Source organism: Dendronephthya gigantea, unplaced genomic scaffold (genome assembly GCF_004324835.1).
Source record: "Dendronephthya gigantea isolate DGI-Jeju-01 unplaced genomic scaffold, DenGig_1.0 000111F, whole genome shotgun sequence".
Lineage (NCBI taxonomy): Eukaryota > Metazoa > Cnidaria > Anthozoa > Malacalcyonacea > Nephtheidae > Dendronephthya > Dendronephthya gigantea.
Genome location: NW_021163121.1, coordinates 146898 through 172160, shown reverse-complemented (window position 1 = coordinate 172160; position 25263 = coordinate 146898). Strand labels below are relative to the sequence as shown.

The following is a 25263-nucleotide window of genomic DNA, read 5'->3' as shown; positions in this document are numbered from 1 at the left end:
TTAGAATTTACCTACATCGAGTAAAGCGCCACAAAATCGTAATTGATTACCCTAGCTCACCTATACTCGTCATTACCGCCTTAAAATACACATTAACACTAAAGTGAAGTGAAGTGAAGTGAACATAGAAGTAATGTATAGACCTACTCTGTTCTTATCTTACATTTGTAATTTATCTTGCATATACTAGTTGTAAGATTTCTTATTTAACATAACGTGTTAAGCGCTGTTGATCTGTCATTGTAAATAGGGCTATATAAGTGTTGAATTATTAAATCATATTATTATTATTGACCCATATACATATATATTTCAAGCTATATTCGTTTTTATTCTGACAGAGTCAGATTCAATATGAGTCGAATATATCACGCTTCATTTCCGATTCATCACTAAGTGTTTTAATAGAAAAATTTCAGTTCAATACATATTTATATAATGCATTCAGGAAATTGCATGAAACTCGGGCTTATTGATAAAAAAACACCGCTCAATTATTAAACTGTGTTTATGAACTAGAAAAAGCTGCACGATTTGAAATAATAATGATATATATCCAAAATATTGTCATATCTGGTTTAATTTCATCGAAGTGGCTCTATCGCGCGTGCAATATGCCGGCTCTCTCAGAGGAAACTGATATAAGATACCTGCCAATATTCGTCGTTTGTTCCTTCGGGGCTCTTGCGAATGCTATGCTGTTGATAGTCCTTGTCAAAGATCCCTTGAAATGCTTCAGAAATTCAGCGACATATCTCATCGGAAACTTGGCGTTATCTGATCTGATGTACAATTGTGCCTTGATCCCATATGTGTATAAAGTTACCTCTGATGAAAAATTTTTGCTGTTACAATATTTTTCATTTTATTTATCAATGGGATCTATATTTTCCATTGCGCTCGATCGATATTTCATGGTCTGTCACCCTTTTAAACACCGTTTCTTTATGAGTAGTTACAAAATGGTTGTATGGATTGGCATGGTGTGGGTTCTAAGTTCTGTGCATCCAGTGAAGGTGAATTTTGAATTGAACAAAATGGACGGAAGGATAAAACCCTTCGTTGGTTTGGTATTAATCATACTGACGGCTGTATTTTATGGAAAAACCTATTATACTTTGAAGAAACAAGCGAAGTCTATGTTAGGAAAAAGATCTGCCTTTTCTCCAGAGCGGATTGAGGTTGTATCCAACAGAAGTATGTCGACTGACGGCGAGAATTGCACCACCATCGCTGGCTTTAGTGAAAATTCATGTTTAAATAGAAAAGAAAATTCGTTTACCATAACTGAACAAGTCAAAAATCCGAATGACACTGTTTGCAGTCGAGATTTTGGCCAATTTCAGAGCACGAATAACCGTGCCGAAAATGAAGATTATCGTGCTTGCGATTCACATGAGCGTGCTCAAAACGGGATTGAACGTGACAAAAGTCGTTCTAAACGTGCTCGAGGTCAAGATGAACCCGTCAAATGCCTAAATGAACGTGGTGAAAACCATAATGAACGTGCTGAGACTCAAGATAAACGTTTCCAAATTCAAGAGGAACGTGTTGAGAATAATATTAATCGTGCTGGAAGTAAAAACGATAATTGTGATATTTCTACCAGAGCTACGACGAGCATGACAACAAAATCAATCACAAAACAACGCAAATCTCCCCAAAACATGAACAATTTTAAGGAACAGAAGTTTTTAAACACCATAATTATCATCGCGTTTGTAGCCGTGATTACTGTGGTCCCGGCAACGATTGTATTTCAGTGTTGTCCACAATTAAATAGTTCATTTCCAAAGATCCTCGTCGTGACGATATTCTCCGTCAATTTTGCTGCCAATCCCGTCCTCTATTTTTGGCGTTTGGAGCGATATAGAAAATCGTTTAAACTGGTGTTTGGATGTAAAACTTAGAAGCTTTGAATGTTTTTAAATTGTTTTTAGAAACTACAAAGTAGACGATCTCGATTACTAATGAAAATTACGAAGTTAGTAGCGAAAATGGGTTAAAAAATTGCGCTATCAAAGAGAAAACTATTAAATAACGTTAAAAAGTTTAGTTTTTCTTCTGAATACGCATTCTGCAATATTTTGACAGCTCATCAAACACATCTGACAGCTGTGAAATGGCCATTTTGAGGCTTAAAGTATACACAAGGTTATTAATTCAAACGATTCGTTTTTGCCGTGTACAAGCTTCAAATCTTTCGTGCCAGACATATTTATATTGAGTATTTATAAATTTTTTTCTCACGAAGTTTAAAGCCGACGTATTAAGAATTGCATCTAAGGCTTACGAACTTCCGCGGTGTCGGACGCTGTAAAATATAGTAAATCAATCGCTTTTTAAAAATTTCACTTTTGGCCATATGGCTAGAACATATTTCTGTCACAATGATTGATAATCGTAGTCTAAACTATTTAATTAATGTCGTTAACACTGGTGGTGTTAATTTTACGCTATAAAAATAACAAAGATCTCGAGACATTAAGTTGATGAATATGCATGGCTTCATTATCTGGTATATTTAGGAAGAAATGTATTCTCACCATGAATGAGTTATTCTTTGCAATGTAAAAAATCAACGTGACTCTAATATTTAGTATCTACTACATATTAATAATTAATCAATATAAGTGTTTTAATAGACATGAGTTCTATCATTGTAATAATATATATATTTTTAGACATAGCTTATAATATTGAAATTGGAATACGTCTTGTTAATTCATAATTTAGTTTAAATGCAGATGAATAGGCATTTTCAGCTTGCATGCAAATTAACCCATTTCAGATGTCGTGAGCATAGAATAGCCAATAAAACTTGACCATTTTAGACCATGTGACTTGAAATGTGTCAATTTGCATAAAAGCTGAAAAGATTTATTGTTTTAGAGATTGAGTTTTATTAATAATAAATTTTAAAGCGTCTTAATTTCGAGTGAAAGACATACACAACTTAAATTCAAGCGAGGAACAGTTGAAAAAGTAATATATCGGTTATTACAGTATTACCTATACAACATTAAACAAAATCCTTGAAATATATTGCGAGAAATACTATACTTAGGTCATTTGCCAAGAAAGATATAGCTTGTGGTGTTTTTGGCATTATTTCTTCCTTTTCATTTTAATCATACGTGCATGGATAGTTTGTTTATTGTATCCCTTGAAGGATCAGAATATTACTATTATTGATTTTGTCTAAAGTAACCGAGCTATAATGATTAAATTCGCGGTCTTTTTAATTAAAAAAGCGAGAAGAATTCCGATATTACTTTCATTTCTACTAATATAGAGGTTTCAATTTCATATATTTAAAGCAATCTTACATACAACAACATGTCAGTCTCGGATGAATTTGCGCTCCATTTCTTGCCAACCTATTTTGTCAGTTTTATCGGGATTCTTTCGAATACAATGTTGTTGGTTGCCCTCGTGAAAGATCCCTTGAAATGCTTCAGAAATTCAGCAACATATCTTATAGGAAACCTTGCGCTATCAGATTTGATCTACAACTGTGTGATTACTCCAAGAAAAGCCTTCGAATTTTTTGTCGTCTTACAATTTTTATCTTTATATTCGTCAATGGGGACAATATTTTCGATTGCAATCGATAGATATCACATGGTCTGCCTTCCATTTAAACATCGTTCCGTCATGAACGGTCGCAAGATGGCTTTCTGGATCGGAATAGTTTGGCTCCTGAGTTCAGTGCATCCGTTAAAGAGAATTGTTGTACGAAGCGAGAGCGATTTCTTAGCTCAACCAATAATCACTTTTACTTTTATCTTACTGTCCGCCATATTGTACGGCAAGACGTATTATACACTAAAGACGCAAGCAAGGGCCATTCTAGGTAAAAAGTCGACATTCTTTCCGCGACAAAGTGATTTTGAAACCAATAAGAGTATTTCAAAAGATGCAGAGAATTGTATCAACCAGGCTGGGCAGTTTAAAAATGAAAGCTCAAGTGAAAATTCGCATTCGTTTGCCAGTGCAGGCTACGGTGAATTTAAGAATTCGCGTGCTGGGAATGAAATTTATCGTGCTGGTAATCTGCATGGGCGTGCTCAAAGCGAAAACGAACGTGCCCACAGTGCGGGTGAATTTGCTGTGAAAAAATACGATATTTCTGAAGATCAAAATAAACGTGATGAAAGTAATTCTAAACGTGCTCATAGTTGTGATCAAAGTGCGAAAAGCCATTATGAACGTGCTGAAGATCACAGTGAATGTGATCAAAACCAAGATGAACGTGCTCACGAGGTACGTGTGCAAACTCGAGGCGAACGTATTCGGAATCTGGTTAATCGTGATAAACGTGATGTAATTCACAAAGAACGTGATCAAAACCAAGATGAACGTGCTCACGATGAACGTGTCCAAACTCAAGACGAACGTGTTCAAAATCAGATTAATCGTGCTCGAAATGAGAACGATAATTGTGATAATCTTACCAGAGACATTACTGGCATCACACAGAACTCCTCATCACAAAATCTCCCCACCAAAAGGCGCCAATATTCCCAAACCATCAACAATGCTAAAGAACAAAAGTTTCTAAACACGATAATCATAATTACATTTCTAGCCGTCATCACTGTCGTACCTGGCTCGATATTCTATCAATTTTGGCATAAATATGCACACGACAATAGGAATGGGCCTGGAATTGTAAAGGCCGTCGTAGAGACGTTATTTTGCTTTAATTTTGCGCTCAATCCTTTCATATATTGTTGGCGCTTGGAGCGATATAGGAGAACGTTTAAGATATTGCTCAAATGTAAATCCTAGTTATATATTGAATGTTCGTATTGAGGGTGTGTGTTAAGCTTATGGTCCAGTTAGGTTCAGGCGACATTTAGCTCAGTGCGCAGAATACCCATCAGAAAGACAACTCCGTTGTTTTTTGCGTAAATGTGATTTGTCATGACTAGTCATGATTTGTCACTCAGCAAGTACCGTAATCACACCCCCCTGTCAATGTTTAAAATGGCCCAATATTCATATATTGGCAGGGGGGTGATTGCCTCTATTTACGGTACTTGCTGAGTGACGAATCATGACGAATCACACGTACGCAAAAACAATGGAGCTGTCCTTCTGATAGGTGTTCTGAGATTCGAGGGAGTGCAGAAGTTATTTCAACCCATTGCTGTGGGACATATAGTCGTTTTTTTCTTGTTGAACTTCGTAACAACAGTTAATGATTCCTAAAATCGCAGTCTAAGCTATTTTAGGTACTCTATTTACATCCATGTTTATCTGAAACTGCAGATATGAACAGAAAATCGAAGCATCGATGTAATTGACCTCGCTGTGACAATTAAAGTGCCTATACCATGGTTGCGAATTTTGAATATATCAATACATTTTGGTATCGAAAAATTTTGTCTTAATGGATTTATTAGGCTTTAAATTTACCGAACATGACGTCAAATCAGGAGTTTCCTGCAACTTAAAAAAAAGAAATCTGATTTGCAATTCCCGATTTGATGTCATGTATAAAGGCTAGTAAATCTATGAAGACAAGATTTTTCAATGACAAAATGTATTGCAAAGTTTTTAAAAATACCTTAAACTTTTGATATGTTCAAAATCCGCACCATGATATAAGCATTTCGCTAGCAATCTCGCCAGCTGGGATTTGTGAATAAATATCACTTTCCTGTCTGTAAAAATATATTTTCTTGAAGATCATTTCTTTAGCACCTCTACCCAAAAATTCGAGTTAAATTTTAGCGGCCGGTTGTATAAAACGGTAGTTCACCTTTAACTATAGTTAGTGACAGAATTAGCAAATCAGAATCGTGTATTTTAGAGGTAACTATGATTTACCTACTCAAAATCTAGTATGAAAGTTTTATACAACCGTCCCAGGTTAATATAACAAATTCTTCCCGTGTCTTCCATGTGAAGTATAAAATCCACTATGAATTTCGTATCGTTTAAGACCCCTTTTACACTTGCGATTTTTGCTGCGATTTTATGCGATTTTCTTGTTTTGATAGATGTGAACGGGTGAATTAGTTACTGATGTTTAAATAAGAGCTTTTATACATCAGAGCATTCGTAACTAGTCACTCGTTCACATCTACCAAAAGAAGAAAATCGCACCTAAAATTACAAGTGTAAACGGGCCTTTATGTTAATCAATAAGTATTTTCATAAACAAGTTCCGATCATAAAAAATACATTTATCAAATGCATTATTGAAATTGGAATGCGGTTTATTAATGTTTTTTTCAAATAAATAGTTGTTCAAGTGATCTAGTGCAAAATATTAAAATATTACATAAAATTTTGAAGTCAACCCGTTAACTTTGCGGAAAATATAACGTAACTCATTTGACAGACGACATTCTGGAGCAAAACTTGTGGTTTTTAGCAATTTTTTTTCAATTTAATCCCGTGTTAGTGATTGTTAATACCTCAATGATCAAAATTTTTATTATTATTAAAAGTTGCTTTAAGTAACGCTCGCAATAGTTAAAACCGCTCTTTTAATAAACAGGAATCCTCGACATGACTTCAATTCATAATAATATCGAGGACTCATTTCATCAAGTCAATCTCACTGCATACAAAATGTCAATCTCGAACTTTTTCGAAATACAGTATTTGCCGATGTATTTTGTCTGTGTGATTGGGATTCTATCAAATGCGATGCTGTTGGTAGCCCTTGTCAAAGATCCTTTAAAATGCTTCAGAAATTCAGCGACATATCTCATCGGAAATTTGGCGTTATCTGATCTGATGTACAACTTTGCGCTAATACCAACTGTGAACCCGAGCTCCACCATAGAAGCTTGTCTCGTTTTTCAGTTTTTATTGCTATATACCTCAACGGGGACCATATTTTCGATAGCGCTCGACCGATATTTCATTGTCTGTCATCCTTTTAAACACCGTTTCTTCATGAGCGGCAACAGAATGGTTGTGTGGATTGGTATGGTGTGGGTTCTCAGTTCAATCCATTCGTTGAAGAGAATTTTCGCACCAAACGATAACGATTTGTTGGCAAAACCAGGCGTCGCTTTATCCTTGATCATCCTGACCGCGCTCTTGTACGGGAAGACATATTACCTGTTGAGAAAGCAAGCGAAATCCATGTTAGAAAAAAGATCTGCACTTCCTTCTCAGCAAAGAAACCTTACCTCCAACCAAAGTTGTATTTCGACCGATACTTTAAAAGTTATTACTATTGCTGATTCAAGACGAACCCTATCTTCGTATTCCGAAAATGAACACATTGCGAATAAGACCTTAGTTCGTGATGCAATTTGTGGTCCGTTTCAAAGTCAAAATTACCGTGCTGTGAATGATAGTTATCGTGCTCGTGATTCGCTTGAGCGTTTTCGGAGCGCAACTGACCGTGCGTGTAGTCTGGATGTATTTGTTGAGGAAAAGAAAGAACGATCTGAATTGGAACTAAATAAACGTGCTGGAACTCATACTGAGCGTGCTCCAAATCGTGATGAACGTGCCGAAGGTCATTATGAGCGTGCTGGAAATGTTCAACGTGCAGAGAGTCTTTCTGAACGTATTCAAGTTTATGACGAACGTGTCCAGTGCTTTCGTGAACGTGTTCAAAACCACGACGAACGTGCTGAAAGTCCAGATAAACGTTCCCAAACTCAAGACGAACGTGTTCGGAATCAGATTACTCGTGCCCGAAGTCGAAATGATGAGCCAGGAGCCTCGACTAGCAGCACGCAAAACCCTTCACCACAAAATCTATCCGTCGAAAAGCGTAAACGTTTCCAAACCATCAACAATGGAAATGAACAAAAGTTTCTAAACACCATAATCATCATAGCGTTTGTGGCCGTGATCACGGTTGCCCCTGGAACCTTGTTCTTACAGATTTGGCATGAGGCTGCACGTGACAGTAACAATGGAAACGGATTTTTGAGCGTCGTCATAGGTTTTATATATTGCCTCAATTTTGCAGTCAATCCCTTTATCTATTGTTGGCGCTTGGGGCGGTATAGAAAAACGTTTAAGATATTGCTTGGATGCAAGTCCTAGTCATATTTAATGATCACATTGAAAATGTTAAAACCACTTGCATTTTTTCAATGGTCTAGTGCGGTTAAGACGTAAGGTCAAGTTTTTTAAAGGCTCATTTATACTTTTTGTTGCGTTTTGTGAACTCGCTGATTTTGCTCTGTCTGTGTGAGAAGCAATGACTTTGTGAAGAAAGAATTAAACAACATTGCCAGATTGTTTTGTTAGTTCGACTAACTTAGACACACTAATTTGGTTAGTAATGATTAGGTTAGCTTTATCAATATCAATTGTAGTGTGATATTTGAAATATGAAATAAACTCTAAGATTTAGCTAAAGCCGGATTAATTTTCAGTCTAAATGTTTCCTTTGCCGTTTTAATTTTTTTGTCGGTTTTCAGATCATTGCTGCATTTTCAGTTGCTTCTCTTAATCCATCTCCATACCTTCTATTGTCTTCAAATATCCATCTCCCACTTTAGTTGTATTCAAATATCCATCTCCACACCTTTAGTTGTCTTCAAATATCCATCTCTACACTTTAGTTGTATTGAAATCTCCATCTCCACACTTTAGTTGTATCCAAATATCCATCTCCACACCTTTAGTTGTATCCAAATATCCATCTCTACACATTTAGTTGTATCCAAATATCAATTCTCACACACTCAAATTGTGTACACATGTCCCTACATCATACCGATTTTACATCATTTTCCCATCCTTTCTTCTATATCTATGTCCTTAACTACCCTGCCTATGTATTCTGTTGTCCTTCGGCTATTTCACGCTTTCATTTCATATTTCAGAGAACGCGCCGAACGAAAAAAGGAAGCCGCTAAAAATAAAGAGACTGTCGATTCTGATGACGAAGGCGTTGTTTTTGGAAATGTAAGTTCAATTTTTACAATAATTCAGAAAATTGAAGCTTTTTTCTTGAAATACGATTTCAAACACTCGTCGGTTACCAAAAAAGTAACACTTTTGAAAACAATTTGTTGTTAAGGTGTTACCAAGGGTAAAGGATCTCTCGAAAACGAAGGGAAACAGAACAAAAAAATTAGAATTTGAGGAAGAGAATGTGGAAAATGTTGACGAAAATGTGGAACAACCTGAGTCACAAAACGTGGGGAGTTGTGCTTTAACTAAACTAACTTTATTTATATTGGATAGCTCTATCAGTTCTAAACTAATAATATCTCTTGTAATCAGGTTAATCAACGGAATACCGAAGATAAAATCGAAGAACCTCTGTCAGAAAATATTCATCAACTAAACGAGAGTGAAAACCAAGCAGTAACTAAGAAGAAACGAAAAAAGAAGAAGAAAGCGAAACGTAATCAAACTGTTCCGAGTGACGATGGAGAGAATAGCGACGCTGGAATCGTTTTGAAACCGATTGCTTGGAGAGGTTCATCGACCCCATTAAACGGTTTCCCTGGCAATGGCAGGAAATTAGAGCCAATCAGGGCTCCGCTACACAACAGTGAGTTTGAAAATTCTTTGATTGTAGGCTTTAAAACTGAATCAAAAAGTGTAGATCCTTTGGGATCATCCTCATGTAGTAACATTGGATCAATAAGAGATGATCCTTACTGGACCTCTAGGAAGAACAGTTTAGAACTGATGGAGATATCCAATATAAAAAGTTAGTTTAGTTTAGGTTTCCTCCTGTAGAAACACTGGATCTATAAGAGATATCCTTACTGGACCTCTAGGAAGAACAGTCTGGAACTCGTAGAGCTATCCAGTATAAATAAAGTTAGTTTAGTTTAGGTTTCCTCCTGTAGTAACACTGGATCAACAAGAGATTATCCTTACTGCACCTCTAGGAAGAACAGTTTACAACTGATAGAGCTATCCAGTATAAATAAAGTTAGTTTAGTGTAGGTGTCCTCCTGTAGTAATACTGAATCAATAAGAGATTATCCTTTCTGGACCTCTTGGAACAACAGTTTAGAACTGATAGAGCTATCCATTATCAATATAGTTAGTTTAGTTTAGGTTTCCTTCTGTAGTAACACCAAATCAATGATGGATAATCTTCCATGTTTGTCTAAAGATTGAGTTAATTTTGTTATAGATCTTTGTTCGCCATCGCCTACGACAAGTCCAGTTTTTTATGAAAATAATCAATTGGAACAGGTAATTGATATAATATTAAACTGTTTTATGAATGTGAAGTGGTGTATAGTGAAGGCCTTGCCAAAACAGGAATTTTAGGATATTGTGGTTTGCTCCACCATTTATAATATACCTTCTCTTGCTTATAGTTCTTTAATGGTCATAGTCGCTCGTTTCGACCACGACCGAATGAAGAAGATTGCGACGTCATGACATGACGTCATCGTTGTCAATATCACGATGACGTCGTCATCCTAAATTATCAAAATAATCCTTTCTCAACACTTAATGTCCCCGCGATGGCAAAATCAGTTTGTCTTTTGAGACGGCTTTGGTGACGTCATTATGGCAAGTTTCCATAGCAACGCGAGCTTTTTCGTCGAATTTAGTGAAATTTTAGAGCTGTGGAAAATCAGAGCAATTTCACATAGGAATTTTATAGTTAGAATCAATGATATTTATTAGGGCAATTCTTTATCTAATTATTTGTAGATATGAAAGTGTATATAATATATATTTGCATGTAATTGGGTTATATACAATATGTGAATATATTGTATTTAAATTGCGTCATGTAGGCAGCCTTAACTCTGTTTTATGAAATACGCAATAAATAAATAATATTTTGATGTGATTTATATTCACATGACAGTCAAATGGTATTTTATTTATTCAATTTAAAAGCATGCACTTTTAGTAAATAAAATGACATTGCAGAACCAAGCGACAATTTTAGAAAAGAAATATTCTGATAAATGCTGTGAACATTGGGAACTTCAGGCTTTATTATAACTTTGAAATAGAGTCAAAGTATCACCTTGAATGTTGTGTCTTGTTTTAAAACACATATCTTCACATTTGCAATTTTTGCTGCGATTTTATATGCGATTTTCTTCTTTTTATGGATGTGAACGAGTAGTTAGTTACGAATGCTAAGATGTATAGAAGGAACACATCTGAACAATTCCTCAACAATTTGAAAAGTTCCTTAAAAAGTTCCTAACTTCCTGTTTAATTGACCAATCAAATTGCTCAAGAATAAAATATAAAATTTGATTGGTCAATGAAAACAGGAAGTTAAGGAACTTTTTAAGGAACTTTTCAAACTTAACTTTTGAACTGGTCAACATTTTTCGGAACACTTCAATTGGCACGACTGTAAAAATTGTTTAATAAGCAGTGTATGCGAACTTGAGTCAACATTCGTAATTTGAAGACGATCACGACCTTGCAAATCTGGGGCCAGTTATTCGAAAAATGGATAACATACTCAACGGATGAATCTTCTATCCAGTTGATAGTCATCCATTGGGTAAAAACGTTTTGCACGAAGCTTGGATGGTGGAGTGGATTGCTATCCAATAGATAAGTTAAAACTTACCAGGAGAAAACAGGATTATCCTGAAATTTCGTACTACAACGTCAGCTATTGCTAAGCATTTATAACATTGAATTCATAATCATCACCAATTCTCGAGTAGTTACTGAATGGAAAAGACTTGAACAAATGATTTGCTCGAACTTTGCACTTCACATAATCAGTAGAGATTTTATAAAACACATTGCAATTTTATTTCATGACCTTGCGACGCTTTGCCTTTCGGTTCCATAGCAAATTTAGGAACACTATTTTAATGTTTTGATTGGCTAATTCCTGGCTAATCTAAGCATAGAACAAAATTCGTAGCCTTGTTGTCTATACTTGTCTATTGCATGAATGAAATTACTTAGATATTAGCAAGTTTCCTTGGAATAGGTTGAATCCTTCTTTGTATATTGACTGATTGATTGATTGATGGACTTTATTTAAACAGGGTAACACATAACAGTTAGCATAGCTACTGACAAACCTGTGACCGCCGCTCGGAACGGAATATGTAGGGAACGTGAAACGCTGCTGCGACAAATATATAAAGATTGGCTGGATTACACTTCGAAAACATTTTTAATAGTGAGTACAATCATGTAAATTAGTTTGTTGAAACACAGTTTTTGTCCTTTTTTATCGTAATTGTTCACATTGTTATCTTGTATCTTTGAATTTATCCACTGGATAGTGGATTTAAACTACATCCAGACCTTGGATAAATTTATCCAGGAGATAGCGATTTTTATCCACTGGATAAAGTTAACTGAGCTTCGTGCAACGCAAATCACACGCTGGATAAAACTTATCGGTTGGATAGCGAGTTATCCACCTTTCGAACAACCGCGGCCCCTGCGTTGTAGTGTTTCATAGTTGTTTTGACCCGACTGTTTACAACATGTATAGCTTCGTTCGCTTCTCTCACGACAAAACTCTGGAGAATTTAGGGTTGCAACTTATGAGAATTTAGCTTTTATAATTTCGTTATTGAAATCAAACTTGAAACACTACCTGACTACCTTGTTGTTATTTTATAAAACGATTATATACCTAATGCTTTATTCCGAGAAATTCCTCTGCAAACGATCCTCACTGACAGCTCTGTCATGCAGGCTCAGGACCATAAATTATTCGTTAATAAATAGCCGAATTCATACTAGAGACGGGAAACTCGTCTAATAACGTCTCTGTTTAGACGCGAAGTTAGACTGGTAAATTCGGACGTGACCCCGTATGTGACCGCATTCACCAGTCTAGCTTCGCGTCTAGGGTAAGTTGGACGGGAATCCCGTCAGGACTAGACTCGTCTTAAATTCGCATTTAGACGGATGAAGGCTTGGCCGTCACAGGAATGCAAGGCGCGGTAAAGAGGATTAGGGACTAGTCTGATGCTCGGCTTTTGTGTTGGTAGCCTGGGAAAGAATAACAATGTGCACGGGTACCAATTTTAGCCGTACCGTACCAATAAATTCAACTTTGTGTAAACAGACCTTAAAATAACAGTCATAACAAAGGGGATATTTTTGGAAACACTGCGGTTTAAAATGTAACCAAAACGTTTGTTTACACTGAATGACCGTACGTCGATCCCCTTTAAAAATTCAAATCAATTCCATGAAAGTTGCTGAAAGAACCTTCAGAATATTTGACATGCTTTTAGTTCGCTCTACTTTTAAATGAATATGAGAGAGGGTTTATGCTCAGAGATTTACAAAACGTGCAAAATTTGAGCAATTTTGAAACAACTATAAACTACTCGTTGTTATAAGAAAAATCGATGCACAGAAGCGACTGTATACGTAAACCACCTTTTATTAAATAAAAGAATCTCGACACTATGAAGGTCAAAACTAAACTAAATCAACAAAACCAGTTCAAGATGACATACTGCTATATTTGCAATTAAACGCGCCGCGCGCCGAATTTTTATCGTTGTTCACCCCTACTCAAGGTTACGTTCTGCCCAACTCAACTTTACGTTTTGATTGAATATGCAGCGATGATTTGAGTGACAGTTTTTAAAATATTTCAACTGTCAACTCATTAGAACTGGCTAATCATTTAGCGCATTTTATTTTTGGCTAATAAAAAGCCTACCGTGGCGAAAGTGTGCAGTGAATCTTATAAATGTAAGAATATACAGCATCTTACGTTGATTAGGAAGTTTACGATCTACGAGCGGTCAGCTCGACGTCGCTAGTCGAATATTTTTCTTAGGACATTGAAATAATCATACAAACGTTTCAATTGTGCTAAGAACCTTCGATATCTAGCTGATATTGCAATTTCATATCAGCTTTAAAACAGTTTCGCTGGTTGTCGCTGCTTTGATGTCATCGAGAAGCCGTGAAAATATCTCATTTGAACGCGTCGTAAGAATGACAACGCTGTCGTGGGACCACAAATTATATATGCATACCTATTGTCTCCGTGTGGAGTTACTTTGTTTTGCAAGCGCGTCGTTGAACTGCGTGCGTCGTGAATGGTAAACTCGCTAATAACCCGTGAATGGTTGCGTTGCATGACAATAGCTCAACCTAACGTTAAGTGTGGGTAAAAGTAACCTTAACTAGAGGTCAAAGTAACATTGATTGATAATAAACAATGATAAAGATTTGACTCCCAGCGCGTTTGATTACAAATAGCGGTATTAAATTGCATATAGTGTCATATTATTACTTTACGTTTGCACAATCGTTGCTGCAGATTATCATAGAATCACAACAGTCAACATAGTTCCTTCGCTTTGCAACGGAAAGGTTTTGAGACATGGCTTCGAGATGGTTAAAAGCCTTAAAAAAATGGCGGAAATATATCATATTGTTGCTAACGCCCATCCTATTGTCCCCTATACCGTTGGCTTTGCAAGACAAGGTATTGTGAAATTAACGAGGTTTTTTTAACCAAAGAAGATTAGCAGCAATCAGACACGCAACACACCTGAAACCCGCGGTTTAATTGCTAGATTGGCCGTTTTCACGCTAGAGACGCATAATGCGTTATGGACACCACGGCCTTATCAACGGGCGCTATTGCTCGGTAAAATGCGAAAACTTTCGCCTGTTTCTGTTGAATTGTGACCACTTGTATCAATTAATTCTGCTTGATTGCTCACAATTCAAAGGGAGCAAGCGAAATATTTCGCATTTCGCCGAGAAATAGCGCTCCCGGTCGTGAAACCAGGCTTAAGGCTAAGCGTCTTCAATATTTTTTGACTGGCGGTTATTCGTCTTCAGTACAAAGACAGACAACAGGGTTAGCTTAAACGGTGATAAGCTCAAAATAGCAAGCAAATCTATCGTTTTATTCAACAAGCAAAACTGAATGGTTTTAACCATAATACAAAGACACTGTTTACAACTACATATTCAGTGTTATGTAATTTTGACTTATCCACCGTTTATAAGCTAAACGAGCTTGATACAACCGGCCCCAGAGGCGTAGTACGTCGAGACGATTAATGTTCAGTTTTTCGTCTTTGAGACGCATAACTAACGATAGTTCTTCTGGACGGATAATGTGTCTGTTGTCCGTCTTTATACTGAAGAAGAATAACAAGTCAAAAAATATTGAAAACGCATTATGCGTCTCTAGTGTGAAAACGGCCAATGGAACACTAATATATTAATTTTCGAAAGCATGGTTGGAAGTCCCAAATTATGTTATGTGTAATCGTTGTGTGTATATAAACTGATCTAGTAGCGATCGACACAACGGGAGAATGTCGTTGTTTAAATAGCAATATTTGAGCTCGCCAAATATCTCTTAGACGAAGCATTTTAAAAACAAGAAAAATTTAGCTAATGTTTCGTTATCGTCATCAAAACATGTTCCGAGCATTTAAATTACATTAAAGTCGAAATGGTGTGTTAATTGTGTGGCATTTCGAAGACTGAGACGCGTTCCTATGTAATATGATCTATATAAATATTTTTTGGGCAAACGAACAGCTAAACAGCCTTGTATGAGGAATATATTTTTTTCGCTTAGATGTGGTTTGCAGTATTCTGCTTGCAATATCACCGTCAGCGGTATAAAGCAAGTATTTTTTATCGTAAATCGCAAATATTGGGTCGAAAAACGTTTTGCATCACAGCAGAGCAGAGCAGGCCTGAGTTGACCTTCTGACATATGCCTATATGTTTAGCGAGGCAGAACAATAGCTGTAGAGATTTGTCGGTCAGAGTTCCAGAAACTGAATAGTCCAGATTTACCGCTTGGTGAGTAATGAGATAGGTTGCGGAGATATTAATCTTTGAATGACGCTTTGAGTGGGAAATTGCTGAAAATCTATCCACGGTATATTTAACCGTGACAACATACTGATATTAGGGACTGCTTCATTGAAAAGAAATGAATTATTAGACACCTATGAGAGTTTTAAACGTGATTTACGTTCTGCTTACAACGGCAAAACGTCGTTTATTACGTCCTGTGTAGAACGTCTGCATTTAAGGACCCAGCGAGCGCTACCTCGAATTAGGCTCTATAGAATTGTCCCTAAACGTAAACACAATGTTTATATGATGTGTCTTATATCTCATTAAATTGTTACAGTTGATAATATACAACAACGTTTAAAGGAGTATTCCAACCACGTCATCGTCATGTTGCCGTCCCATATGCTTAAGCCCCTATTATATTTTGAAGTATTGTTTCTCAATGCATTCCTGTCGGCCAACAAAATATAACTGTTTGTCTAATGTTAACGTAACCCTCGAAGCATTTTTGTATTGCTGGGGCTCGGACGAGCGAAAACCCGCGAGCTAACCAGGGGGTGGAGAACGAGGTACGCCCCCCCCCCGGGAAAATTTTTAAATACAGACCTCTGAAAAGGCCGCAAATGCTCCCCAATTTAAGAATTATTGGGAAATAGTAGAGACTTTTTTGCTTCTATGCTTTTTTTTATTTTGGCCAAATATGTACTGTTTCAACCCATTTGTACATGGGTTGAAACAACCACATGGCGGATTTATTAGGACAGATATCGTTGGAAATTAGAATACTCATTTGTTTGGTTATTAAAATATACGTTGAAGAAGTAAAGATACGACAGTATTCAAGATAAGACACGCTGCATATGCTTGTAAGCAAAAAATACAAATTGCTAAAAATATTGCTTGTGGGTTTGGGCGAACTAAAAAATATTCAAAATTAAAGACTAATTACGGAAAAATTATTGATGGGGCTAAAACCCAGCGAGCCATTCCTTATTTATATTTCCTGGTTTATTATTTGATAATATTCCTGCAAATTGGACTTTAACTGATGCGAAACATTAAACCAGTGGTCGGTTGTTCAAAGCCGGTTACCTTAAGCCTGGGTTAAAGAAAATCTTTACATTCATATTTTCTAATCGTTTGTGGGCAAGATCTTTTTCATAAATATTTTCTGGAGCGATAGAAATCATATTTTCTAAAGTTTTAAAACGAACAGTGGTTCAGAAGCACATAAGAAACTAAAACACTTGATTAAAATTGTTAACCGAAGATTATTTTAGTTAATTAAACAACGTTTACGATACTTGAGTTTGTTCTGCGCATTGCTTTTGCGCATAACAATATGAGCTCATTTGATACCCTGATTTTTCAGAAATTTTCAAATTTTAAGAGTACATGCAGTTTTAAAATGTAAGCAAAGACCTATTTACAAACGGACTTGACTTAAAATTTCCAAATTACATTGCTTGTATAACACTTAGTTATAATTAAAAAGTTCGCATTATTACTAGGCCTAAAACAATTACAAACGACAACTATACCAAACACCGGCTAATTATAGTTTTAAGCGATCTAAAGTGAACTTGCTCTAGTTTATAGTAGTTAGCTCTAATAGCTCTAAACTGTTCTTCTTACACGCCCAGTAAGGATGATCTCTTATTGATCCAATGTTGCTATAGGAGGAAACCTCAACTAAACTAACTTTATGTATACTGGATAGCTCTATCAGTTCTAAATTCTTCCCCCCAGAGAACCAGTATGACTCGATTCTAAATTTTCATTTTCCATTTCAGCGGGCAAGTTGCGCCTACGCAATCATGATCATGGCAATCTACTGGACAACTGAATCATGTTCCTTGGCTGTCACGTCATTGTTGCCATTGCTACTATTCCCCATACTTGGTGTAGTCAAAGCGAAGGAGATCAGCACGCCTTATTTCAGCGACACCAACGTCCTGTTCGTGGGGGGTATGATGCTAGCCGTTGCCGTAGAACAATGGAACTTGCACAAGAGAATCGCTTTGAAAATACTTCTGTTAATTGGAACTCAACCAAGAAGGTTTGATCCACTGTTACTACAAAAGGACACCTAAACTAACTGACCTGTTAATATCGGATACCCCCATTCGTTTTGAACTGTTCTTCTTAGAAGTCCATTAATGATAATCTCCTACTGATCCAGTGGTACAACAGGAGGAAACCTAAGCTAAACTAACTTTATTTACCCGGGAAAGCTGTATCAGTTCTAAACTTTTCTTCCTAAAGGTCCAGTAAGGATCATTTCTTATTGATCCAGTGTTACTACAGGAGGAAACCTAAACTAAACTAACTTTATTTATACTGGATAGCTCTATCAGTTCTGAGCTGTTCTTCCTAGAGGTCCAGTAAGGATCATCTCTGATTGATCTAGTGTTACTACAAGAAGAAGCCTAAACTAAGCTGAACTGAACTAGATTCTTCCCTGCAGGTTGCTACTGGGTTTTATGTGTCCGACTGCTTTCCTTTCGATGTGGGTCAGTAATACCGCCACAACTGCAATGATGGTGCCCATTGCCCAGGCTGTGTTAGGAGAAATCAGGGAAATCAAGAAAATTGACGTTGCTAAGTCTGAGACGGATGGAAAAGGAGAAGTTATTGCAAACTCTGAGCATGTTGAGATGGCTGTGATGGATGAAAAACCTTCTACCACGAGGAGCATTAGCACTGTTAAATTGTCCAGCGCGGTAAGTTGAAACTTGAAATTTATTTGTTTACAGTTTTGACAAACGATTACAGTTTGTATAAGAGATGTATTTTACTGCAGTTTAGAACTGATAGAGCCATCCAGTATAAATAAAGTTAGTTTAGTTTAGGTTTCCTCCTTTAGTAAGACTGGATCAATAAGAGATGATCCTTACTGGACCTCAAGGAAGAACAGTTAAGAACTGGTAGAGCTATCCAGCATAAATGAAGTTAGTTTAGTTTAAGTTTCCTCCTGTAGTAACACTGGATCAATAAAAGATGTTCCTTACTGGACGTCTAGGAAGAACAGTTTAGAACTGATAGAGCTATCCAGTGTAAATAAAGTTAGTTTAGTTTCGGCTTCTTCTTGTAGTAACCCTGGATCAATAAGCTAGGTATCTTGTTTTCATTATGTTTTAGCCGGAGGACCAGGCCTTCAGAGATCTTTGCAAGGCAACAATGCTGTCGATAGCATATGCCGCTAACGTCGGTGGAACAGCAACGCTTACGGGGACTGGTACTAATCTTGTCTTTGTTGGACAGACAGAAGAGTATGTAAATGTAGCTGTTCCATTCACTCTAACAAACGTTAAAGAATTTGGTGAAATATATTTCACCAAAACGGCTTCATATTCCGCCATCTTGGCTTCAAATTTTTCGCAGGTCTAGCGTTCCCGTCTTATTTCAGTTCACTGGGCTTACGTCGTTTTAATTTTTTTTCTTTAGGTTATTTGATGAAAGTGGAGGAATTGGTTTTGGAGATTGGTTCATATTTGCTTTCCCCGAAGCAGTTATCTTGCTGTTAATCAGTTGGCTTTGGTTGCAATGGATGTTCCTTGGATTTAAGTAAGACTTTCTGAAAGTTATGAATTTAAGTTATGAATACACATATTAGGTATGTCATTAATGACATTTTCTATGTCATTACCGTTCGCTCGCTCGCATCTATTAAAAGAAGAAAATCAGCCTGAAGCCTCGGCTATAATGAATTTCATAAACTTTTCTTATTATACCAACTAATGTGAAAAGCATGATGTAACACGAAGTTTGATTGGCTTCGCAAAACTATAACGAGCTAATCAAACTTCGTGTAACATCAGACTTTCCGCGCTTGACGTCATTATAAAAAGGTCTATATAAGTCAAAGAATAACTAGATTAACCCAATTCTACCAATATAATTCGGAATGCAAATCCATACCTCGCCTCATATTTTCCTGTTTGAATAAATTTTTCTAGACATTTCAATAAATTTTCGATAAAATAGTTGAGCTGGACAAGTTTTGTCGAGTTGAAACGTATAAATCTTTAGTTAAGAGTGAAATCTTCATAGATAAAGTTATGTTTTGATCAAGTTTTAAATTTAAAGTTTCAGAACTATTGTTAACTCGTTTCGATCAAGAACTAGTTCGTCATATCATTCAAATGAAGAACAATCTTCCGTTAAAAGAGTCATTCAGCGCGAGTACGATGCCCTGGGACCAATGACGTAAGTTTTAATCACTGATCTATGAATAAACTGGATATAAGAAACTTTACCTTCTGAAACGACCCTAGGAATAACTCACCAGTTAAAATAATATTTGAGCATCTTGTAATTTGTTTATCGATGATTATAATAGAGTTTAAAGACAGCTGCAATTCTCAATACGTAGGCTTCAAACTTGGTGAGAAAAAAGCTTTATAAATACTCAACAAAATATGTCTTGCACAAAAGATTTGAAGCTTGCACACGGCAAAAACGAATCGTCTGAATTAATAACCTTGTGTATACTTTAAGCCTCAAACAAAAAGGCCATTTCACAGCAGTCAGATTTATATGATGAGCTGTCAAAAGATTGCAGAATTCGTATGGTTATTCAATGGTTTTCTCTTTGATAGCGATACAGAAATTAATGTACAACTGCGAACCAGTGATTAGATTTTCGCCTTGAAACTTCATTTAATACCAATTTCTACGGTGGTGTGTGAAAAATGTTCAATATTCTATAGATTTGCAGAGAAAGGTGTTTTGGCTCATTTCGTCATTCTTGCGTTACTCTGGGCAATACGAGATCCGAAGTTTGTTTCTGGATGGAGTATATTGTTTAAAGATGGGTAAGAAAAATGCTTTTTGGTAAATTTTTTCTATTAAGTCGACTCTGTCTAATGCCAGATGATTTTACTCATTAGTGGAAGAGTATTATCAGTTAATGAGTTAACAAAACTATCTGTCACTGTCTCTTGTTAAACCATTAGCCCGCAATGCACCCAGATGTGGCCTATATTTTAGTATTTTACTCTGTCTAATGCCAGATGATTTTACTCATCAGTGGAAGAGTACTGTCAGTTAATAAGTTAACTTTAAACTATCTCTCAGTGTCTCTTGTTAACCCATTAGCCAGGAATGCACACAAATGTGGCCTACTTTAGTATTTTACTTTGTCTAATGCCATGCTGATGATTTTACTCATCAGTTGAAGAGTACTGTCAGTTAATGAGTTACCAAACTGTCTGCTAGTGTCTCTTGTTAACCCATTAGCTTGCAATGCACTCAGATGTGACCTACTCTAGCCAGTATTTTACTCTGTCTAATGCCAGATGATTTTACTCATCAGTGGAAGAGTACTGTCATTTAATGAGTTACCAAACTATCTGTCATTGTCTCTTGTTAACCCATTAACTTGTAATGCACCCAGATGTGGCTTACTTGATTATTTTGCTATGTCTAATGTCAGATGATTTTACTCATCAGTCAGAAGAGTACTGTCAGTTAATCAGTTAACAAAACTATCAGTCAGTGTCTCTTGTTTACCCATTAGCTTGCAATGCACCCAGATGTGGCCTACTTTAGTATTTTACTGTCTAATGCCAGATGATTTTACTCATCAGTGGTGAACCCCGATTGATGAAGCAAGGTTACTGAACTTTTAATTTGACATACCAACCTGTTAGGCCTACCTGTGATTCCAACATGATTACTATAAATCTCGCCTGAAAATATCCTTAATTGATATTTTGGTCAGCTTTTGCCTCTTTCTCCATCTATATGCCTCTTTCATTCATGCCATTTGCCTCTTTCTCCACAAATATATCGATTCGTTTGCTAGAGCAAAAGAGAACCCGACCTTCGTCCGTGCGTGTAACTTACATAGCACAATGATAAATCACTCTTTCAACAACAAAATAGCCTCATGGCAGGTGGGCAAACCTCAAAGCTGTACCTAACTTGGTTACGATAACGAACAATTTTGATCAGTCCAAACAACAGCTGAATTAGGTGAATTGTTGCGTATGTTCCTCATTGGGAAAAATACTGAACGGATTAATAAAAAGTCCCTAAAATATCGAGCTATTTGTTGACTGTCTTGTTCTCGTTTGGTCAAGCAATAATACTTCATAAAACTCTCGCTTGTCAGCTCTCGTGCAACTCTTGTTCTTGTGTGATGAAGCAATGATAGTTGATGAAACTCTCATGTAAACTCTCGCTTGTCAGCTCTCGTGCAACTCTTGTTCTCATTTGATCAAGTCATGATAGTTGATGAAACTCTCATGTAAACTCTCGCTTGTCAACTCTCACGCAACTCTTGTTCTCGTTTGATCAAGCAATGATAGTTGATGAAACTCTCATGTAAACTCCCGCTTGTCAACTCTCATGCAACTCTTGTTCTCGTTTGATCAAGCAATGATAGTTGATGAAACTCTCATGTAAACTCTCGCTTGTCAACTCTCATGCAACTCTTGCTCTCGTTTATTCAAGCAAAGAAAGTCGATAAACCTCTGATGTAAATTCTATCATGTAAAATCTTTCTATGTTTTGTAGATACGTGCGTGACGCCACAGCCAGTATGGCGGTAGCTTTTTCCCTGTTCAACTTTCCCGCCAAAAGACCAAAGCTTTTTGATGATGAAGAAGACGACGAAACTGCTTCCACCAAAGGTTTGTATTCCCCTGTATAGTAAGAAATATCGTTTCCTGAATTGCTGGAATTTTAGAGAAACCTAACGTCAGAGAATATATTAAAAGAACATGCAGTTCCATTTCTGAAAATGTTCCCTAATGAAATCAATTATTTATCCTTCATTGGAAATTTAAAAAGTGTTCTATTGATCGCTTCAGATAAACCATTTCCCACGTTACTCGAATGGAAAGTGGTCACTAAAAAGTTTCCATGGAACATTGTATTGCTTCTGGGTGCAGGCTTTGCCATGGCCAAAGCAGCAAAGGTGCTATTTTGATTTTATTATTAGTTTAGAACCGATGAAGCTATCCAGTATAAATAATGTTAACGTTTCTTCATGTAGTAACACTGGACAAATTAGAGATGATCCTTTATATTGAACCACTAGGAATAACAGTTTAGAACTGATAGAGCTATCCAGTGTAAATAAAGTTAGTTTAGTTTAGGTTTCCTCCTGTAGTAACACTGGATCAATAAGAGATGATCCTTACTGGACCTCTAGGAAGGACAGTTTAGAACTGATAAAGTTATCCAGTATAAATAAAGTTACTTTAGTTTACTGTAGGTTTCCTCCTGTAGTAACAATTGATCAATAAGACATGATCCTTACTGGACCTCTAGGAAGAACAGTTTAGAACTGATAGAGCTATCCAGTATCCATAAAGTCGGTTTAGTTTAGATCTCCGCCTGTGGTATCAATCAGAGACGATTTCTGAAACAGCAATAACTTTCCTCCCTCCTGCACTAACACTTTACTTCATCTAAGGTATCTTGTCTATCGGAGTGGCTTGGTGAACAGATGGCGTCATTGGAATCAATCCCACAATTCTACATCGTCTTGATCATATCGCTAGTGCTGTGTGCATTTACTGAAGTCACCTCTAACGTTGCCACTGCTTCGATCTTTCTTCCTATTGTCGGCTCTGTGGTACGTTTCCTGTCTAAATGTCTGTTAACATCATCCAATTTTGTTGGATCCAATTGACTTCTGATGGACGTTTTATAGTCTGTTGTCTCGTTTTATAAGTTCAATGGCCTAATTCTGGTCCTATGTAAACGTGCAAGTATGTTTCGTGGTCATATACAAACATTAGACAATATAACTATGCTTTGGTTATGATGTCAAATATTTTGACATGGATAACCCGCTGGTTAAATGGTCTAATTCTATTCCTATGTAAAGTTGCAAGCATGTTTGGTTCTCATATGCAAACATTAAACAATATAACCATGCTTTGGTTATGATGTCAAAAACTTTGATATGGATAACGACGCTGGTTAACCATATTGGCGTACTGAACATGGGCAGGGAGGGGGGGGGGCACTTGCCATTCCATAGGTCAGAACTGAATTGGATCCAACAAAATTGGATCGTGTTAACAGACCTTAACTCGTGCTGTAACTTCGACCTTTTTTCAAAGTCTGTTCTTGTTATCTTTATCAGGCAGTGAATATCAAGATCCATCCTTGGTACCTGATGGTCCCTGCTACCCTCTCGTGTTCGTTCGCTTACATGTTGCCAGTGGCAACACCACCCAACGCAATCATATTTTCGTCTGGCTATCTTAAAGTTTTTGACATGGTAAGAGCCGTTAACTATTGTTCACTGAACAACCGCGTTTCAGACATCTGTCTCAGGTAGTTAGGACACAAACCACGACAGTGGGAAACCACGTTTGAGATATCTTTTTCAGGTACTTCCGGCACAAATTACAACAGGTTATTGTAGAATACTACCTACATTGGATCGCTACGTTTGAGATATCTTTTCCATGCAGTTCAGACACAAACCACGACAGCTTATTGTAGAATACTACCTACACTGAACCACCGCGTTTCAGACATCTGTCTCAGGTAGTTAAGACACAAACCATGCACGACAGCTTATTGTAGAATACTACCTACACTGGACCACCACGTTTGATATATCTTTCTCATGTAATTCAGACACAAACCACGACAGCTTATTGTAGAATACAACCTACAGTGAACCACCACGTTTCAGACATCTTTCTCAGGTAGTTAAGACACAAACCACGACAGCTTATTGTAGAATACTACCTACACTGGACCACCACGTTTGAGATATCTTTTTGAGGTAGTTCAGACACAAACCGCGGTAGATTATTGGCTACTACGCGTTTTGATATCTTTCTAAGGAAGAAGGGGGCAGGGCCGTAACTAGAACGATAATTGCAGGGGGGGTGTTTATTCATATAATCAGTTCTGCCCGACGGATTTCTGTTGTAAGTGCAATAGCTCACAGTGGAAATCTGTCGGGCAGAACTGAATATGTGAATAAACACCCCCCCAATTATCGTTCTAGTTACGGCCCTGGAAGGGGGTAATTTCGTTTTAGACCAACCAGCAAGTTTGTTTAAATTTTGAGTAACCCGATCAGAATGCATAAATTTAGACTACTTCCGGTAAAAAGGTATATTTTTTACCATTTTACATGAAGTATTAAAAATGTAAGCATTCTGATTGGGTTTGCTAAAGAATGTAAACAGATATGGCGATTAGTTTGCTATAAGATTAATAGCACACAACACCAGTTTACAATAATATTTTGTGTTTCCCAAAGGCCAAAACTGGTCTTGCAATGAATATCATTGCCATAACAGTAATGCTGGCTTGGACACACAGCGTTGGAGCCGCTTGGTTTGACCTCTCAGAGTTTCCAGCATGGGCCGAAGCTGTTGACAACAATTCAACAAAATGTTGGGTTTAAATGGAAAATCACACACAGAGTACGGTAAGAGCGTGGAGAAGGTGGATTATTTTTAATTTATTGTCACGTAGGTCTTTAGTCGTATCAAATTTGTCCATTGTTTTATTCCAATCGCAATGTAGAAATGCATACTTTTTGCAACTAGAAAACCG

The 25263-nt window shown here is 36.8% G+C and overlaps 4 protein-coding genes across 5 annotated transcripts in view; all 4 read left to right on the top strand.

The window, feature by feature from the left end:
- Positions 1 to 10884, top strand: part of LOC114535139 (ADP-ribosylation factor-like protein 13B) — a 29263-nt gene extending 18379 nt beyond the window's left edge. Inside the window, exons 9-13 of the mRNA XM_028556517.1 lie at positions 8820 to 8901; positions 9017 to 9136; positions 9223 to 9496; positions 10094 to 10155; positions 10284 to 10884. Of these exons, the coding sequence (XP_028412318.1) occupies positions 8820 to 8901; positions 9017 to 9136; positions 9223 to 9496; positions 10094 to 10155; positions 10284 to 10352 (607 nt within the window). The 3' untranslated portion in view covers positions 10353 to 10884. The remainder of the gene's footprint in view (positions 1 to 8819; positions 8902 to 9016; positions 9137 to 9222; positions 9497 to 10093; positions 10156 to 10283) is intronic.
- LOC114535138 (muscarinic acetylcholine receptor M3-like) lies at positions 3011 to 5985 on the top strand. Its single transcript, XM_028556516.1, has one exon. It carries the CDS (start codon positions 3340 to 3342, stop codon positions 4792 to 4794), a length of 1455 nt encoding a protein of 484 aa, XP_028412317.1. The 5' UTR covers positions 3011 to 3339; the 3' UTR covers positions 4795 to 5985.
- Positions 6084 to 8457, top strand: LOC114535136. Its single transcript, XM_028556515.1, has one exon. It carries the CDS (start codon positions 6526 to 6528, stop codon positions 8029 to 8031), a length of 1506 nt encoding a protein of 501 aa, XP_028412316.1. The 5' UTR covers positions 6084 to 6525; the 3' UTR covers positions 8032 to 8457.
- Positions 10885 to 14150: 3266 nt separating the features above from the next.
- On the top strand, positions 14151 to 25149 carry LOC114535149 (solute carrier family 13 member 5-like). Of its 2 annotated transcripts, XM_028556529.1 has the most exons (12): positions 14152 to 14374; positions 17514 to 17779; positions 18188 to 18443; positions 18862 to 18992; positions 19168 to 19287; positions 19810 to 19929; positions 20433 to 20537; positions 22243 to 22358; positions 22539 to 22645; positions 23147 to 23308; positions 23825 to 23962; positions 24965 to 25149. In XM_028556529.1, exons 1-12 carry the CDS (start codon positions 14270 to 14272, stop codon positions 25109 to 25111), a joined length of 1773 nt encoding a protein of 590 aa, XP_028412330.1. In that variant the 5' UTR covers positions 14152 to 14269; the 3' UTR covers positions 25112 to 25149. The 2 variants fall into 2 exon arrangements, with proteins under 2 accessions (XP_028412333.1, XP_028412330.1); XM_028556532.1 differs by lacking the exon at positions 23147 to 23308 and having other exon boundaries at positions 14151 to 14374.
- The last annotated feature ends 114 nt before the right edge of the window (positions 25150 to 25263 follow it).

Coding starts and splice junctions, on each gene's coding strand:
- LOC114535136 (XM_028556515.1), top strand. CDS start 6,526: ATGACTTCAATTCATAATAATATCGAGGACTCATTTCATCAAGTCAAT.
- LOC114535149 (XM_028556529.1), top strand. CDS start 14,270: ATGGCTTCGAGATGGTTAAAAGCCTTAAAAAAATGGCGGAAATATATC. Junction 22,359..22,538: donor CGAAACTGCTTCCACCAAAG/GTTTGTATTCCC, acceptor TGATCGCTTCAG/ATAAACCATTTCCCACGTTA. Junction 22,646..23,146: donor CCATGGCCAAAGCAGCAAAG/GTGCTATTTTGA, acceptor ACTTCATCTAAG/GTATCTTGTCTATCGGAGTG.
- LOC114535138 (XM_028556516.1), top strand. CDS start 3,340: ATGTCAGTCTCGGATGAATTTGCGCTCCATTTCTTGCCAACCTATTTT.